This window comes from Pyricularia grisea, chromosome I (assembly GCF_004355905.1).
Source record: "Pyricularia grisea strain NI907 chromosome I, whole genome shotgun sequence".
Classification (NCBI taxonomy): domain Eukaryota; kingdom Fungi; phylum Ascomycota; class Sordariomycetes; order Magnaporthales; family Pyriculariaceae; genus Pyricularia; species Pyricularia grisea.
This window is the reverse complement of record NC_044973.1, coordinates 5,401,200-5,418,488: the sequence shown is the minus strand read 5'-3', so window position 1 is coordinate 5,418,488 and position 17,289 is coordinate 5,401,200. Positions and strand designations below refer to the sequence as shown.

Sequence of the window (17,289 nt, the reverse complement as noted above, 5' to 3'; positions counted from 1 at the left end):
GCCATGCCGTCTATATAATGGCAATCCCCCGCACTCCATGAACGCATTAATCTCTTCTTCTTTTTTCCTCACCCTCATCGGTCTGCAATCGGTTTCAAGGCAACTTTCTTTTTTTGTCTTTTCCTTTTCCTTTTTTTTTGCTTTTTTGTTACATTTCCTTTGTAACTGCTTTCCTGCTCGCAACAAAAGTCATTTCTTATTAAACTCTCTTTGTATTCAGGCTTTTCACTCTTTCAAAGCCTCGTCGGGTTTTTATATCTTTATAAAAAGAAAAAAAAAACATGCGTGTCTCAAGCATCGCTTACGTCATCGGCCTCTTGGCCACGGCCACAAACGCGGCTCCCGAGGGGAACTTTGAGTCCACACTCGCGAAGCGTGAAGAAGCCTTTCACCTGGCGGCCCGCGCCCTCTACGATCACATTGAAGCCAACGAGCACCAGCTCGGTAAGCGGGCTAGTTATCAGATTGGAAACGGCTGTATTTCCAGGACCAACAGTCCTGTTGGAGTTGGCGCGATTTACAAGCGCGATGCTTATGACGAGGACAACTACGGCGGTGGCTACAGTGGTGGTAGTGGTGGTGGTGGTGGTATGGGCCAGCAGGGTGGTGGTGGCTTCGGTGGTATGGGCCAGCAGGGTGGTGGTGGCTTCGGTGGTATGGGCCAGCAGAATGGTGGTGGCTTCAGTGGTATGGGCCAGCAGGGTGGCGGCTTCGGTATGGGCCAGCAGGGTGGCGGCTTCGGTGCTGGTGCTGTCCAGGGTACGCAGGGCATCAGCAAGTGGGATGCGGTGCGTCGTCTTTTCCGGATGGGGAAGCTTAAGACGAACCCGCAAAGCCCGAAGACCAAATCAAACTTCTTATATTGCATTGCCGGCACGCAAAGGCACAATCAGCTGGCACAGACCGGGGGTCAGGGGAGCCACATGCTTCACAACGGCGTGGGCATGAACAACATGAACGGCGGCAATACAATGGGAATGGGCAACAACTTTGGCGGCAGTGGTGGTGGAATGCCAGGTGGTGGAATGTCAGGTGGTGGAATGCCAGGTAGTGGAATGCAAGGTGGTCGAATGGGTAGCGGCAATATGGACAGCGGTTTGTACAAACGAGGCCTGGAGGGCGATTCCGCCGGTCCATCCCTGACCGGTGGCCCGTCTACTGGTGGGTCGCCCCCGCCCCAGGCTGGTTCCCCCGGTTCCCCGGCTCCTAGAGCACCGCAGAACCAGCCCGACGACCACGCTGCCGCAGCCTCCCGCAGAAGCGCAATCCAGACGCAAATCAACCGAAGCAAGACTCGCTCTGTCCCTGCAGGCCCAGCCAACCCGAACCCTGCTAGTGTTGGTAGCAATCCCGCTGGAAACGGCATCACAAACGCTTATGGAGCCCAGTATGGAGGAAACTGGCCATAAACCCGTCCAGCACTCAAGTTCTGCCTTCAATCCCCACCCATGCTTTCATTCCTTCAATTCTGCCCTGTTCTGCCTTTGCTTCTGTTTTCCGTTCTGCTTACCGTCTGCTTTGGTCCTGCTTTCCCGCTTTCAAGTCCTGTTATTGGTCCTACTTTCAATCGTGTTCTTCTGGTTTTTCTGTTTCTTTTGACACCGCCGACGAGGTTTCTTTTAAATTAGCAAAGAGTTTTTGAGAAGTTCATTTGGAGTTTTTTTGAGTTTTGGTCCTTTTGTCCGTTTCGCTTGCGAGTTGGTATGCGAATTGGTAAGTTATTCTACTCTCATCTTCTCGCACTTGTTTGCCTTTTGCTCAAGCTAACATTGACCTTTTCTCCACAGGTATTGACATTTCTTTTTGGTTGCCTTGTGTTGGTTGCATTTCTTTCCTGTTTTGTTGTTTCTGCCCTTGCTTCTTGTTCAACGGCACACAAGCGGGCGGAAACGTTCACTCACTCGGTACTTTTGCTTTTTATTTCTCTTCTTTATAAAACCAAAACCCAAGGTCTCTTTTTGTCTTTTCATATCCGGCGCCGTCGAGGGGGCCCAAGTCATTTGTTTTGACAGGAACCCTTTCTTTGCATAAAAAGTACGTTGGGCTTTTTATCCCCTACGCTGCTTGACAAAACCCTCAAAAAGGGGGGTTCTTCTCCTTGGATTGGTGGGAAAGGCTTTTTTTGATCTCGTTTAGTTCGGCAACCTCTGAAAGGAGTTTGGCCACCTCGCCAAGGGCTCTGACGGGCGAGGTGTCAAATATTAATATATAATGCCCTTTGGGGATGTCATCTTCTATATGGGTTGTTAATTCTTTTAGCTTGCGGAACTGTGTGCTTGTTTGTGTTGCTTCTTGGACTAGCTTTGGTAAAGGATAATGAAATTCCATCTCTGCATTTGTGCCTGCCCTGAGGTGAGCGGTTATGCAAGCAGGTCACAGATCCAATATTACTTCGGGTACGAATTAAATCGAAACGTCGACTTCCCTGGATCCTCGCACAAATCAGGCCCGCCGTATAAAATCTCACTCACACTTGAGCCATAGTTTGGTCCGGCGTTTTAGCTGTTTTTAATTGATGCACTTGCATACCTTGTGACTGAACGCTAGAACAAATCGCGGTTGATCGACACACTCCGACTCAGAAGATTCCAAACACACCAAAATGGCTGTTTTGTTTTATAACCTTGTTTGCGTGAATGGAGTGCTATAATAAGTCACGGGGCTCCCTCCATACAGGCCATGTCATTCTTCCGCGCGGCTGCGGCGAGGATTTGGAACGAAGACCGATTGAGCGAGGATACATTTGGGTAAAGAAAAAAAAAAGAGAATGCCATTCTAGAGTTCGTGCAGTCTATCTGTTATTGGTGGCTCCCGTCGTACTTGGCTTGGCTGATTCCTCGGGTTGGCGTATGGAAGAGACCAGAGGCATCAGGCGTCCCATGAATGAGTCTAAAGTGGTCGGTCTACAGATCCAATAGATCCTGTGCAGAAATCCGCCAAATCTGCAGACAGCTATCGGCAAAATCACCACATATGTACAAAATGGGTTGTTGCATCGTACGAAAAGCAAAAAGAAATCCCATCCACCCAAATGCAAATCTTACACTCCGCCCTCAACAGAGCACCTAATCGGGCAAATCATGGCGGACAATAATGTTGTCAGTCTAAAGTATACAGCAAGATGGTAGACGTCAGCCGACGCTACTCTCACTCCATATCATCTTCCTCATCGCCAGCCAGGAAGAAGTTGTCATCCTCGCCCAAGTTCTTGACTGCCTCAACCTCTACCTCATATGCCTGCCGTTAGCCATGAAGATGACGTGTCGATGGGGATATGGCAAAGTCTGTCATCACGGTCTGACAATGAGTTCGGGAAGGCAGACTTCCAGCCGTTGCGCATATCACGATCATGGTCGTCGTGGCAGATGGCTGCGCGCGATGCGGTGTGGTCGGTGATGCCCAATGGCAGGTCCAGAAGCTCATTGGACTTGAGCCACATCTCAAGGAGCGTCAACAAGTTTCTCGAGTGTCTTGCTCTTGATGATGACTGTGCCGTGGCATCCGATCCAGATGCAGTAGATGTAAATGGTCACACCGTTGTCAATGGTTGGGCCACGTCGATTGCAGCTGAAGATCTCGCCCGAGAGCTTCTCGTCGAGCCTACTCAGGGTAAGTTATCCATCCACCTTTTGTAACGTTCATATTATCTACCTACCTGCTTTCCTTGTCTACCTGCTTTCCCTGCCTGCCTGCTCTCCCCGCCTATTCCATTTATATTAACGTTTATAAGAATCGCGCACGCGGCTGGCATGCACCGACTATTTGCCCATTTGCCTGGCAATTACGTCTATCATGCGAAGGAGGTCGTTCGCCTATATCAGCTCATGATCACTGTGGAAAGCGGAAGGAACTCCATGCGGATTCTCCGCAAGTAAGTCTCTGGTCTTTTGAAAATGCTAAAAGTCGCCTTATATACTGACAATCTTTTTAGGATGTTAAAGAAGGCAGAGGCGCATCTCGAGAAAGCGCTCTCTAACGAGTCTGAGATCGTGAAATAGCTGCAGGAAGATATGGCCGACGAGGGCGTCACCATGGCGGACGTGCGAAAGGCCGAAATTAAAGATTTCATGGATAATCTGGCCAAGGCCAAGGCCGAGAGGGAGCGTGATTTTGCCAACTTCCGCAAGGAGGAGGAGGAGGTTGGTGGTAATTATGCACGGCCAGCTAGTCCTGGAGACTCGCCCAAGAGCATTCGCGATGGCTCCCAGTAAATTGGCTGCACGCTACAATTGTGGCTCTCGTATGTGTTCCCCAGCAGTATAAGCCAGCTGTTTTGAATTGGATTACATGGAAGCAGTAGAGTTAGTATGTAATAACGAGACAAAAGTTTTGGAGGTGCAGGGTATTCTGGCTGTGTCGGGTGTGCAGGAGGGTGTGCTGGGTCGGTAGTGGCCAAAGATAGAACGTTCAGACCTACGCGCTCAACCAACCGCGTTACGTTTGCTGTATATAATGTAAGCAGTACATGAGTGACATCAAGGGGACGTGGCGCAGTTGGCTAGCGCGTAGGTCTCATATAGTACTGTGATCAATCCAACAATTGAACAATCCTAAGGTCGTGAGTTCGAGCCTCACCGTCCCCATATTTTTGCAAAATTCTGGATGCCTCTTCAATTTTTGCTCGGTAGTCGATGGTCAAATGTGTGTGTACCTATCTGTCTATCTATCTATCTATCTATCTATGTAGGTATGTACATAAAATATACATATGTATAATAAACCTCTTGTTTTCATTTCGTCACCGGTTTTCCCTTTCATATTATTCCGGGCTTATTCCTTTTTAACAATATACCCACCCATAACGTCTAGTATAAAAGCAACATCCGATTTGGCAATTACGGTTGGAAGAGTCCTAGCAGATTACCCGCAATTAGCATAGAAAACCCGTTCCTTGATTAGTTTGTTATTTTTCATACACACCTTTTACAGTTTGCTCGTCTCATGTATTGGGATATGGACATGAAAAGTTCAGCACACATATTTACCAAATTTACCAAATTTGTCCTTAACCCCGTAGCTGCGTTAAGTTTATCTTTAGCTGCTTGTTAATATGCTTATCACAACGTTACTTTCCCTTTCGCAAGTTGGTAATTGTTAGTGTTCGGTTTTCTTTTTCTTTTTTTCTTTTTTTAGATCCAACTGGATTAAGAAGCCTTCGGCATCCATTAATTCAAGCTATACCGCATCTTGAAAGCCACTGAGCTATAGAGACCGATCTTGTTATTATTCCTGTTGTTGCTGTTAAAGCAACAAACCCATTGTCGATGTTATGAGGCGCAAAATGAGGCAAATCAATTGACTATCATGATAGTACACGTGCCTGGAGTACCAAGATCTTTGAAGGTTGCGCTCCTTCTACATATTCGCTGCTTGCTATTTTCTCTACGAATCCGATATAATTCAAGTTCCTAGCTTTAAGCTACAGATGGAGGGGCAAAGAAATAAAGCCACTTCTTTATATAAATATTGCAATAATAGTTGGCATCTTTACAATAGGCTAATCCCTCAAGCAATTGTCGGCAACTCCCACCATGCTGCCGGACCCGCCCTTACACTGTGCCCGTGGCCAGTGGGGAGACAACTTGACGCGGACACCAAAATGTTCCAGCACAATCTTTCAGGAACAGAGACATTATTGTCTAAAAAGCCACAATCATATACAACTCCCATCAGTACATAGTCCACAAATGTCTCCTTCGAGCATTGTTATGTAGGGGACATAGAAATGAATGCAGGATTAAGAACCCTGAGCTAATGTCAAGCTTTGCATTACCGGAGTATGTACAGCAGTTCAAAGGTCAGCTACAGCGCACTTCAGTACGTACTCTTTAGCCAAATCCAGCTCACAATAGGCCACCTGTGACCATTCACAAAGCCCACCACCAGCAAAAAAGGAAGAAGAAACCAAAAATTCGGAGGCGTAATATCTCAAACTATGGTTTGCGTCGCGAGCTTTTGGGCCGTGGTAATTCTTTGTTTCCAGGTGCTGATCATGAGTTGAGCTCGTTCGCCATGTGCATTTGTTTCTGTTCCTTGTAGACCTTTAATTTGCCAGTTTCCAATGCTCCTCCATGAAAGTGTGTTTGTCCAACAACTTGCCCGGAGTGTCATTTCCTGTTACCTGTGGGATGTTGCTGACAGCGAGGGGATTGTCAAGACCGCTGCGAAAGTGATTCAGACTTTCAGAGTTAGAATTCGGGCAGAATCTGGCTGGGATCGCTGGGCAAGCTGGGCTGGGTATCATTTTTGGTACAGTGTGCCATTACAGTGCGAAAGCACCGGCCAGTGTTGATTGTCTGGCGGACGGGGAAGGAGCGAATTCTCGTACAAACAAACCCGTCAAGCCGTGCACCACTTCTCAAGTGAGGAATGAACGCAGTAATTGGCTCGCTCCACATGTGCACTTGATCACTCAATCCCGCCTGTCGCGCTGCGAGTGTTTTTTTTTTTCTTTTCTGTTGTCCATATTCGCAGAATTCGATTAAAAATATCAACGCTTGACCGCTCGCTACTCATGAATAAAAGAAAATCCTCCCGGTCTAGTGTCTCACGCATCTAGGTGGTCTTCTCTACATGTCCTCCACAACAGCATCAGATCCATCTCCGATCAATCCTACCAAGCCATCCTCGCAGCCAAGCCCTTGGGCCATGCCCTGACGGCATATTTGCGGCCCTCGTCCAAAAGCAGCAGCGCAAGGCCAAAGGCCATTGGCAGAAACCAGTACTCGACGGGGACGGCGGTAGTACCGAGCGTGTCCTGCAGGGGCGGGATGTACAGCCAGAAGAACGCCATTACGAGCGAGAAGAGGACAGCGGGCACGATCCAGAGGTTCTGCGTCTCCTTGTTAAAGAAGGGCATGTGCTGAAAGATGGATAGCCGTCGCGTCCGCATGGCGAGAAGGTTGAACCATTGCCTATCGTTCATGTGCCAGCATTAGCAAAGGGACAAACCCAGTTACCATAGGATGGTTGTGGGTTCTGACTTACATGACGACGAGGGTGACAAAATATATCGAGCTCGCCACGTTCAGCTGGTCGTTGTAAAAATCCTGGTCGATTCCGTCGGGGACTTTTCCGAAACCGAACCACAGGCTCGAAAAAGCAATCCCCCGGCGCTCCAAGTACCAGTAAGACATGGCAAAAGAGACAACGGTCTCCATCAGCCCAACCACGCCGTAGCTGTGCACAACGAGCTTCCAGTCGACGAGGTGGTCGACGCCGACTTTGCGTGGGGGCCGCATGAGCACGTCGGCTTCGGGAGCTTCGTAGGCCATGGCGATGCCCGCAAGGCAATCGGTGAAGCAACTAATGATGGGTTAGTCAGTGGGTTCTTTTTATCAAAGGATGTCAGCTTCGCAACTTACCAGATGATAATCATCAAGAAACTGCTCAGGATCTGCGGCAGTCCAAACATAACATTGGTCATGACAGGCCAGAACTCGCTAAAGCTACCCGCAGGCAACAAGTACGCAATGGTCTTTTTCAGGTTGTCAAACGTCGTCCGCCCGTATCGCACCGCTTCGACGACACTGCCAAACGATTCGAGCAGCACCATGTCGGCGGCCTCGGCGGCAATGTCAGACCCGCCGCCAATGGCGATGCCGACATCAGCAGCACGCAGAGCCGGGGCGTCATTGACACCATCTCCCGTCATGCCCACGATGTTGGAACGGGCTTGAAGCTCACGTACGATACGGAGCTTCTGCTCAGGCGTCGTGCGCGCAAAGACAACCTCGCTGAACTCGGCAGCCAACTGGTCCCACTGGTTCGACAGCATGCCCGCCATGTCGGCGCCAGAGATTACGATGGACTTGTTAGCGGGCGGCGTGTCGTCGCTAATCACGCCCTTGCTCATCTCGCTGACATCACGCGACAGCGCCGAGACGTCATGGACGGCACTGTCCGGATTCGTGATGATACCACACTCACGCGCGATAGCCTGGGCCGTGAGGGCAAAGTCACCCGTAACCATGAATATCCGGATGCCCGCACCCCTGAGGGTTTTTACGACGCCGGGGATCTCGGGACGCGGTGGGTCGGCAATGGCGACGAGCCCAACCAGTGTCAAGCCGGACGACGAGACCTCCATGGCCTCGCGCTCGAAAGCGGGCGACGACGGGCTGTTCTTGACCCAGCCCCTGGATAGGACTTTGCGGGCCAGCAGTAGCACGCGGCGCCCCCGTGCGGACCACTCGTTTTTGACCCGTTCAATTTCATCCCTGGCAGCGTCAGAGAGATTCAGGGTGGCACCACTGCTACCTACGTACTTGGAGCAGCGGCCGAGCAGGACGTCCGGGGCACCCTTGATTGTCAAGAGGAGATCGCCAGGCTCAAAGACGGAGACCGTATCAGGTGAAAGGGCGTCTGCCAGGCCGTTGGGGTCCGAGCTGCTCAGCACGCGAATCATGAACTTGTTCTTGCTGTTGAATGCCAGGTCAAAACGGGTCTGCCAGCAACGACGTGTCGCCATGGCCGAGCCCATGGTTTCAGCGAAGCGCAGGATGGCCTGATCCGTGGCGTCGCCGTTGATTCGTCGGTTCTCTAGAGGCAGGTTGCGCGTGGCGGCATCGAACTCTCCGGCGTTACAGAGAGCGGCAATTGTCCGGAGCTGGTCCAGAGCACTACCTACTAGACACTCTGCTGAGTCGTTGCTTCGGTTTGCCATGAGGAGCTCATGGGCTTCTTCGACCGTATGAGTTTGGCCGCCAAGGGCACAGTCGGTGACAACCATTTTGTTCTGTGAAAAGAAAGTTAGTGATATGATTGCGGTCAAAGGCCAAGTGATGACTAGCTTAATATGGACTCACCCCTGTAAGCGTGCCTGTCTTGTCGGAACAAATGACCGAGACAGCACCCAACGTCTCAACCGTCTTGAGCGACTTGCACAAAACCTTGTTCTTGCGCATCATGTTGGCACTGATGGTCAAGCTGGCAGTCAAGGCTACAGGCAGGCCTTCCGGAATAAATGCAACAGCGACAGACACGCAGCTGACGATCAGACCAGAGACGCTGATCCAACCCGGGTGTTCCCTCCGTAGCCAAGCGGCCCAGAGGATGATGACGAGGACAACCATGAGCACCATGATGGAGCAGATGATCCATACAAAGTTGAGCACCTCGCGCTCGAGCGTTGTCATTCCCTTCTTGGGCTCATTGGTCAACTTGGCGATCCGGCCAAAGACGGTCTTGTTCCCCGTGGCGACGACGATGCCGTGACATGTCCCGCTGGCGCAGTGCGTGCCCTGGAGCCCAATGCATCGCGTCTCAAGGTAGTTGGCGTCTGTCGTCTCCACCGTTGCCGGCAGAGGAAGCGACTCGCCTAGTGGTGAGATGTTAGTAGTGATCCATGAGGTATACAAGATACAGAAGGGGAGAGTGTGCGTGAGGCCGTGGCTGTTGCAGGCTGCACTTTTGCACTGCATGAAAACTCGACTTACCTGTTAGAATAGACCGATCAAACTTGGCGTCAGAAGACACTTCACAGAAGCGCACGTCCGCGGGAAGCTTGTTGCCGGCCTTGATGACCAAGACGTCGCCAGGCACGATGTCAGCGGCGAACATATTGACGAGCACGCCGTCCCTGAGGACCATGCATTCGTCGGGCAACATGGTCTTGATGGAGGCCATGACGCGAGACGAAGACCAGTCTTGCCACATGTTGAAGCCGGCCTGGATGAAGAAGACGGCAAGCAAAACGATGGCTAGAGCAAGGTTGGCAGTCGCCGGAGGGTCGCCAAGTGGTCTCCATGCAATGAAAACACTGTAATATCATGTTAGTTTGTAATTGTTTCCTTTGAATAAGACACAGTAGGCAAATAGAGATAAACATCAAGTGAGTGCATGCAAGACTCATCACGGCCCTGTTGGCAGTACTCACAGAATGGAACCGACGAGCAGAACTGGACCAAACCCCTTGAAGAGGTAGCCCATGATATCCCTGAAATGATGGGTCTCTGGAGGGGATGGCACGTTTTTGCCGTGCTGTTTGATGCGGCGCTCGGCCTGCTCAGCAGACAATCCATCCTTCAATGAGGTTGAAAGAGACCGAGCAAGGATGTCAATGTCCAGCGTGTGCCAGTCAATATCCGCGAGATCTGTTGAAGGCGACAAAAAGCACAATCAGCATCCGATAAAACAGGCATCAAGCAGAACGGGAGTTTTTACATACCTTGTGTCACGGCATCCTTCTTCCTCTCGGCATTGTTCCGAGTCTGTGCCTCTTGTACGTCTATCGAGAGCGTACGGTACTGGATTGGGATGGTGGCAGAGGCATCGATAGATCTTCTGGAACGGACGCTATGGGCAGAGAGCGACCGACGCCTCGACACACCAGTGCCCGGGCGGTCCCTCGCCTGCCCTGACTCCTCGTCCTGGACTGTAGTAGGACCGGCTTGCCATGTTATACCTTGGCGGGTAGGTTCAGCAACAGCCAGCTCTACTTTGTCCATTCAGAAGTTGATGCAACAAGAAAAAAGGGGAAGAGGAAGAGTTGGGATGAAAGCTGACAGACGAGCAAAGGAGGACAGAGAAAGGAGGAGAGAAGGGAGGAAAGGAGAGATGGAAGAGGGAAGGAGGAGGAAAAAGGTGAACTGGAGGGCCAGCCATCTCAGCAAGTGAGAGGGTGTGCGCCCAAAAGCCTCTTATACATCTGTGTCATGTTGAGACGGAAAAGATAGGATCAAGAACAAGTGGGCAAAGAATAAAAACAGGAACAGAGTGTATTAGAGAACAAAAGATATGAGGCAGGTGGCAGTGTAGTCGGGCACAAGGGAAGGAGGGGGGAAAAAAACAGGTGCAGTATGGATAAAGCGAAACGGAGGAGGACTAAAACTGCCCTTCCGGCCGCCGGTGGCGCGTTGGAGTGATTGAGGCGTTGCAAAGGCGGTGACCTCTAAGGAAGCTTATACAACGCTGGTGCTGCCAGGTACCTGAACCATCCAGGTTTTCCCGCCCGGATTTAGTAGGTGTCAGTCAGATTTTTTTTTTGTTAGGCCTAGGCCGTTTGGAAAACAGTAGCGGGAAAAATCAGGGCGCGTCGGAGCAACGGTCAGGCAACGGAGTCAAGTCAAGCATAGGTTAGAGAGAGATAGATAGAGAGAGTCCACCCGCCCGCACAAGGAAGTTTTATTTCCTGCACCTTGATCAGCAGCACCTTAACTGTGTCAAAATGGATCGACTCGGGATTTCGACCTAGGTTATGCAATCTGGATCTCTCGCCCAGTCAGGGGTTTGCAGGTTGCAGTGTTAGCAACGCCAGGCGGCCTCCCCAATCCCACAATCTGTTTTCTTACATGCATACACTCTGGCATCCACTCTCGCAATCACTACTTAGGTTTGGAGTTTAGGTAGTATTTTTGGGGATAATGACTTTTACAAAGCTATGTTCTCTGATTCTTACTACTACTACTACTACCCTCTAACAAAAGAAACAAAATGCAGCATAGTAAATAAAATGGAATAATTGAGATTTGAAGACGAGAAAATAACAAAAAAAGAAAAAGAATAACAAAAAAGACATCTGTTTGCTGTTACTGCTCTTCACCATCATAGCCAAGAAAAAAGAAAAAAAAAAAAACAAGCAAGCAATTAAATACAGGTTGAGCTGCAACATGCAAAGTCGCAATAGTCAGTCAGTTGCCATCACCATCTCCAAAGTGGAAAAATCTGGTTGAAATGAAGGCCACCTTTTACTTGGAGCATAATACGCATAATATGCAAAGCAGCCAAAAGCAAGAATGACAAGAGTCAAAAGTCCAAAAAAAAAGAGGAACGAACTACACTGGAACAGTAACACTCAAACCAAACCTTGGGCTGTGTCGTGCATCCCCGGAGGGGAAATGACGAGCAAAGTGAGGCGAGGTTGCGTCGTAATCCAACGCTCTGTTGCTTGGAACCCGTTTTGGCTAGAGTCAGTTCTTAAACAGAAAAAAAGGTTAAAGCTCATAGAGCGTGAAGAAGCAAACTAGAAAAAAAAGAGAAAAGAAAGCACCTGCACAAATTACAAATAGTTTCCATACTAGGGCCAGGCGTCGCAATCAATGAAGTGGGCCAAATTGCAAAAAAAAAAAAAAAAAAAAAAAAAAAAAAGACTTGCTTCCTTCGTCTCGAGATGAGACCGTCCAATTTTGTTTCCTCTCTTTTTTTGTTCTGTTTACAAGTTATTCTACCTATTCTGCCTTTCACATTCAAGGACAGGGCCAGCAATATTTTAGCTTTTCTTTTCTTTCCAGCGCAAAACCCACACCCCTGGGGAAAGGTAAGAAAGAGCAAAAAATGCCGCATAAGCTAAAACCTCCCCCCCAAAGTACTGGGTGCCAGATTGGGTGGTAGCGCAGTAACTATGCCAAAGTATATCCCGCATACACGTTGGCGGTAGTGTTGACAAGCCAAACGATATCCGAGTTTAAGGGAAGGGGGTACCTGTAGCAGGTAGGTAAATTTAGCGGGGGTGGAGATTGAAACAAGCATTTTTTTCGAGTCGAGGCGACGGAAGGGGGCGCCCCCCCATTACCTACAACAGTACAACTTGCTGCAGAGAAAAAGAAGCATGTGCACAATGCACAGCCTCGAATCTTGGCTCCATTCATCCAATCGGTCCGTCCCCAGATTTAGCGGTTGCAGTAGTTTTGTTCCCCATTTTTTTTTATGTTATGGTGCCTAAGCGTTGGGTAGTATTTGCTACAACATTAGCAGCAGCCGCTAATAGAAACCACCTCCACCCTCTTTGCTGCGACAGAATCACCACAACATCTTTGCACTAGATAGAACTAAAACTAAACACAAACAGCACGCGCTGGGAGATTCCCCACAAGACGTACAACCTTGGCAACTTCCGATCAACGACCCCCCACTCACACTCGCGCCGCCGGTTGACGAATTTAGTGGTAGTCCGCGTCCTTGTCGCCGATCAACCTAGAGAGGAGGCATTAGCTTCAAGCAACAAAGCAAAGGCAGAACGGCTCTAACTAATGCCGTGCATTCCCAATAAAGAAAGAAAAACCCGCATCTCCGTCTTCATAACTGTCCCAGTTCCGTCAACGGTTCGATTTCCTAGCACCACCCCAGCCCCTCCGAAACCAAAAAGACTTGAACGCAGCATTGATACTGGATACATACAAACTACTATCGGTAATATCCTCATCTTTTGTTTCTCCAACAAATTTTTTCCCCCCTAAAAAGTCTCCCACATCCTATCTTTTCTTCCTGTCAAACCCACTCAGGACACGGAGAAAAAGAGAGAGGGAAAAAAAAATATGCATTTTCATAAGATGCAAAGGGAAAGCAAGACATATAATTCCTTATTTCTTTCTTATTCTGTCTCTCACAGGACCTTCCTTTCTCGACGGGGAACACAGTACTACTGTTCACAGCCAGCTCTTGACTCTTGTCTCTTTGCCTACACCAAGATCCTTGGATCTCCATTCCTCCATCCCATCTTCCCTTTCTATGCCATGTCACACACCGTCAAAAGCCAAGCTATGACGAAGAGCCCTTATAACTCTGACAAGAGTAAAAGAGAGGTACAAAAAAGGAGAATAATCAACGAAGCGCCCATCCCCAATAATCATTCCCGAGGGATGAAAAACACAAACTCAAGACGACCAACAGATAAATGAACAATAATTTTGTTTTGACTCCACGTCCCAACAAAGTCAGCATGCATGCTCACACAACTCCCAAAGAAAAAAAATTGAAAGAAGTATATCCCGTATTCCTTGTCTGCATGCAGTAATATACACCCTCATCTCCTTGCAGCCCCGCCCGTCAAGCTTCCTAGGCTATACCAAACAAATGAATCCATATAATCTGACGACTTTCATCTCCGCTTGCTGGCAAAAGACCAAGGGCGTGTTTGGTTTGCACCACCAACCCACTGACATTACATAGGAGAACAAAGAAAAAGAATAAGAAACAATAACGCTCCTTCCAACGTCATCGCACACATGACTCGCAATGCCACAGCCCTTTTCATTTCGGTCTGGTTTAAGTATGTCTTTCGGGTTTCCCTGGAACGATCCGGTCGTGAACAGTCTAGAAACTTGGAAGAATAAAACACAAACAAAAAAAAACTTCGACAGCAATCAAATGAATAACGCAGACTGAAAGATGGGGAAACAAAAGCCAGTGAGAGCTTTGACAACTCATAAACCCAGATGGCCGGTCTTGTTGCCCATCTTGTCTTGACCTTTTGCCAGCTTCCTTTCGCCTCATACAATCACTCCATAGGCTTTTCTTTGCCCTGTATTCAAGTCTCTCCCAGACACATTATGTTTATGCAGGCGGCTCAGGTGTGTTTCCGTTGGAAGACACAGGACTGATATCCTCAACAACATTATGTCTTGATCCCATACTTGCGGACGGCGTAGGACCCGCCAAGCCGGCCTCCAACCCGCTACCACTCGCAAAGCCTTGGTCTTGCCTCATGGTAGCCTGCGCCAGAGATGGCACACCTCTTGCCCTATCGTGATTCAGAGATTGGTTCGGAACGCCAGGAAACATCTCAGCCCTCGAAGCGTTGAGTCCACCTGTGCCAGCGTTTGAGTCTTCCTGTTGTTCAGTTCCATGCGATGGACCGGCAAGTCCGCCTTCGAGAGTTACGGTTGCATCAGGTGCTGGGTATCCGGGGAACACACTTTGGTAATGTATATTGGGCGCGCCGGGTGCGGGTGGCGGAGGAGGTGGCGGTGGGATCGCGCCGTCCATCGTCATGTCTGCGTCGTATGCCGCATCGTCCTCTACAGTGTCAGGTTCCTGATCGTCGAAAGATGCGTCCAATGTTGCGTGAAGGTCTGCGACGGCACCCGGGGGGTGAGTGTGTACGCCGCCGCCTGGAACCGAATGACGCCGTGCAGGCCTGTCGTGGAAGTCATCAAACAAGTTGGTATTCAAGTATCGGCGAAGGCTGACGACGCCCTGGCCCGAAAAGACGCAGAAGACGTTGCGTTGGTTTTCGGTAAATTCTGCAAAACAGCCAGTTAGCCCACTATCCGAGGTGATACATGCAAAACACATCAAAAGAAGGCGCCCGAACCTTGAGGTGCATCACGGCAAAATTGAGCCAAGTCGTCTCTCAGGAATGCCTGAACGCCTGTCAAGCTGAGATGTGTCAATTTAGGGCATGCTTGAAGCAGTTTAATAATTCCCTGTGCAAAAGAAAAATTAGTATCTGCAACGGCGCAACCACTCGGACGAAAAAGATGTTCTCTCTCTGCGACTCACCCTCAATGTCAAGTTGGTACAGTAACTTAGATGCACACGTTCGAGGCTGCTCTGGCTGTGGAAAGAACCGTGAATGGGGTTTCCTTGGTGGTCTCGGCGCTGACGATGTTTCTGGTTGGCCTTAGCAAGCGCCAGAATACTCTCATCCGTGATCCCAGAACACTTGACCAGACCAATACGCTTGAGCTTAGGAAGGGTGGCTAGCTTTGTGACGGACTCGTCTGTCAGGTGAATGCAACAGCCCAGATCAATATAGCGGATACGAGTGCAGCAATGCACCAACCGCTTGACGGCCTCGTCTGTGATGTTCTGGCAGTGGCCCAAATGTACATAGTGCAGGTTCTTGCCCAGTCGGGAGATGGCGTAGACGGCCGTGTCCGTGATAGCTCTACATTTCGAGAGCACCAAGTTGCGGAGGCGCGGAGCCACCTCGATAATCCTCTCTACGGCGCGATCTGTCAACTGTATGCACGAGGTGAGATCAAGGATCCTCAAGTGCTCATAAGTCCGGTTTCGTGGCAGAGAAAGGAAAGCGCCATCGTCAATGAGTTCGCAAAAGACGAGTCGAAGTTCCCGCAACGACTGTCCCTTGGAAAGCAGAGCAGTAATGGAAGCATTTCCCACCATTCGGCATTGCAGAAGGTCAATCTCGAGTAGGTTGGGGCAATTCTCGGCAAATGCCAAGACAGCTTCGTCACCAAGTTGCCTACACTCGTTGAGTTTTAACTGTGGGGCGCATGTCAGTCTCTATGTTTATATCGATATTTGTTCTCAGGTTGGATATGAGAGGCAACATACCCTTTTGATATATCGGCAACTCTGGGCAAGAACTGCCATCGCCTCGCTGGAGATGCGGGTACATCCTGAGACGTTGAGGCCCTGAAGCCTCTTGCAGTGCTCTGCGATGGCGAGTATGGAGGCATCCGTGGCCTGTTCAACCCCAGACATATCAAGCGCGAGCAAGTGATCGTTATTCGTGACAAGGGCGGTCAAGCCGGAATCGGTCAGACCCTTGCAGTTGGGCAGCGTCAGGCGTTCGACCCTATTGCACACGGCCAGAGGCATAACGCTTCCATCGTTGACTTTCTCGGCGAGCTGGGCAAGATTCAGTCGCTTGACAAAGTGCTTGTAGGAAAAGTATGGGTATTCGATGGTGAGGGTTCGGCAGATCATAGCGTGCTTGTCCCAGCTGGTGCAAGATGGCCGATGCCATAGCTGATCAACCGTATTGCGGGCCCAGCGCTTACATGTTAACATGCAGTTGCGCAGGTCGGCCGTCGACGAGAGGCGCGAGAAGATGCTGATAAGAATCTCGTTGGGAAGCTTGTTAACCGCCGCCAGACAATCGTAATCGTCCGTTACTTGCATATCTTGCAGGTTGGGGACGCCGAGGGACGACTGGGAATCGTTGGCGCCAAGGAAAAAGTCGGATTCTTCATTCTCGTTGGGCACGGGCGAGTTGGTCGATGACGACGATCGTGAGTCCTCAATCTCGGTATTCTGAGTAGCGATGGCGTCTAGCGACGGGGCATGGTGATGACCGCGAGTAGAGCGGACAGAGGCGCCGCCGTGAGCGTCAAGACCCCGGGCCGTCTCATGCCCGAGCCCAGCGGCACCCGATGACATGGCGGGCGTGCCACACACAGATCGATAGTTCGCGGTTCGAAGTCGGGCTGATTGTTTGCTTGGTGCGTTGACGCGAGCTGTCTGTATTGATTTTTGTATCGAATAGCCTTACGCGTATTCGACAGACAAAAAGCGCAAAAGCGGATGAATACGCGGCAGGTGATCGAAATGCAGTTGTGGATGTGGGTGATTGAATGGGCGAAGTCGGGTTCGAAATTGGGGGTTTCGGAATGTCGTCAAGCGGGGGGATTCTGACGGGGGGAGTGGAGGGAGGGATATTCTTAGAGCACTTGCCAGCCCGCAACAGTTTACTGGACGCCGCTTGCGCCGAGCACTGACCAATCCAAAATGTGGAAAATGGGAGAGGCGCGATCTATAGCGAGCTAAACGCACCCCAGCCACTGAGACTGATGACCGACCACGTACAGTAAGTACAATTTGTTG

General features: G+C 50.0%; 4 protein-coding genes across 4 annotated transcripts; 2 read left to right on the top strand and 2 right to left on the bottom strand.

The window, feature by feature from the left end:
- Positions 1–281: 281 nt before the first annotated feature.
- PgNI_06615 (uncharacterized protein) lies at positions 282–1,838 on the top strand (the record flags this gene model as incomplete). Its single annotated transcript, XM_031126636.1, has 2 exons — positions 282–1,387; positions 1,788–1,838. The coding sequence occupies 2 exons, from the start codon at positions 282–284 to the stop codon at positions 1,792–1,794; spliced, it is 1,113 nt and encodes a 370-aa protein (XP_030981941.1). The 3' UTR covers positions 1,795–1,838.
- A 1,395-nt stretch (positions 1,839–3,233) lies between these two features.
- PgNI_06614 (uncharacterized protein) lies at positions 3,234–4,211 on the top strand (the record flags this gene model as incomplete). Its single annotated transcript, XM_031126635.1, has 3 exons — positions 3,234–3,609; positions 3,822–3,871; positions 3,999–4,211. 3 exons carry the CDS (start codon positions 3,234–3,236, stop codon positions 4,209–4,211), a joined length of 639 nt encoding a protein of 212 aa, XP_030981940.1.
- Positions 4,212–6,258: 2,047 nt separating this feature from the next.
- Positions 6,259–11,110, bottom strand: PgNI_06613 (uncharacterized protein). The gene is made up of 7 exons (XM_031126634.1): positions 10,169–11,110; positions 9,878–10,094; positions 9,438–9,760; positions 8,808–9,319; positions 7,365–8,737; positions 6,988–7,305; positions 6,259–6,914 (listed from the first exon to the last, which is right to left on the bottom strand). Exons 1-7 carry the CDS (start codon positions 10,446–10,448, stop codon positions 6,614–6,616), a joined length of 3,324 nt encoding a protein of 1,107 aa, XP_030982625.1. The 5' UTR covers positions 10,449–11,110; the 3' UTR covers positions 6,259–6,613.
- A 1,664-nt stretch (positions 11,111–12,774) lies between these two features.
- On the bottom strand, positions 12,775–17,289 carry PgNI_06612 (uncharacterized protein). Its single transcript, XM_031126633.1, has 4 exons — positions 16,018–17,289; positions 15,220–15,945; positions 15,032–15,143; positions 12,775–14,960 (listed from the first exon to the last, which is right to left on the bottom strand). The coding sequence occupies exons 1-4, from the start codon at positions 16,843–16,845 to the stop codon at positions 14,272–14,274; spliced, it is 2,355 nt and encodes a 784-aa protein (XP_030981939.1). The 5' UTR covers positions 16,846–17,289; the 3' UTR covers positions 12,775–14,271.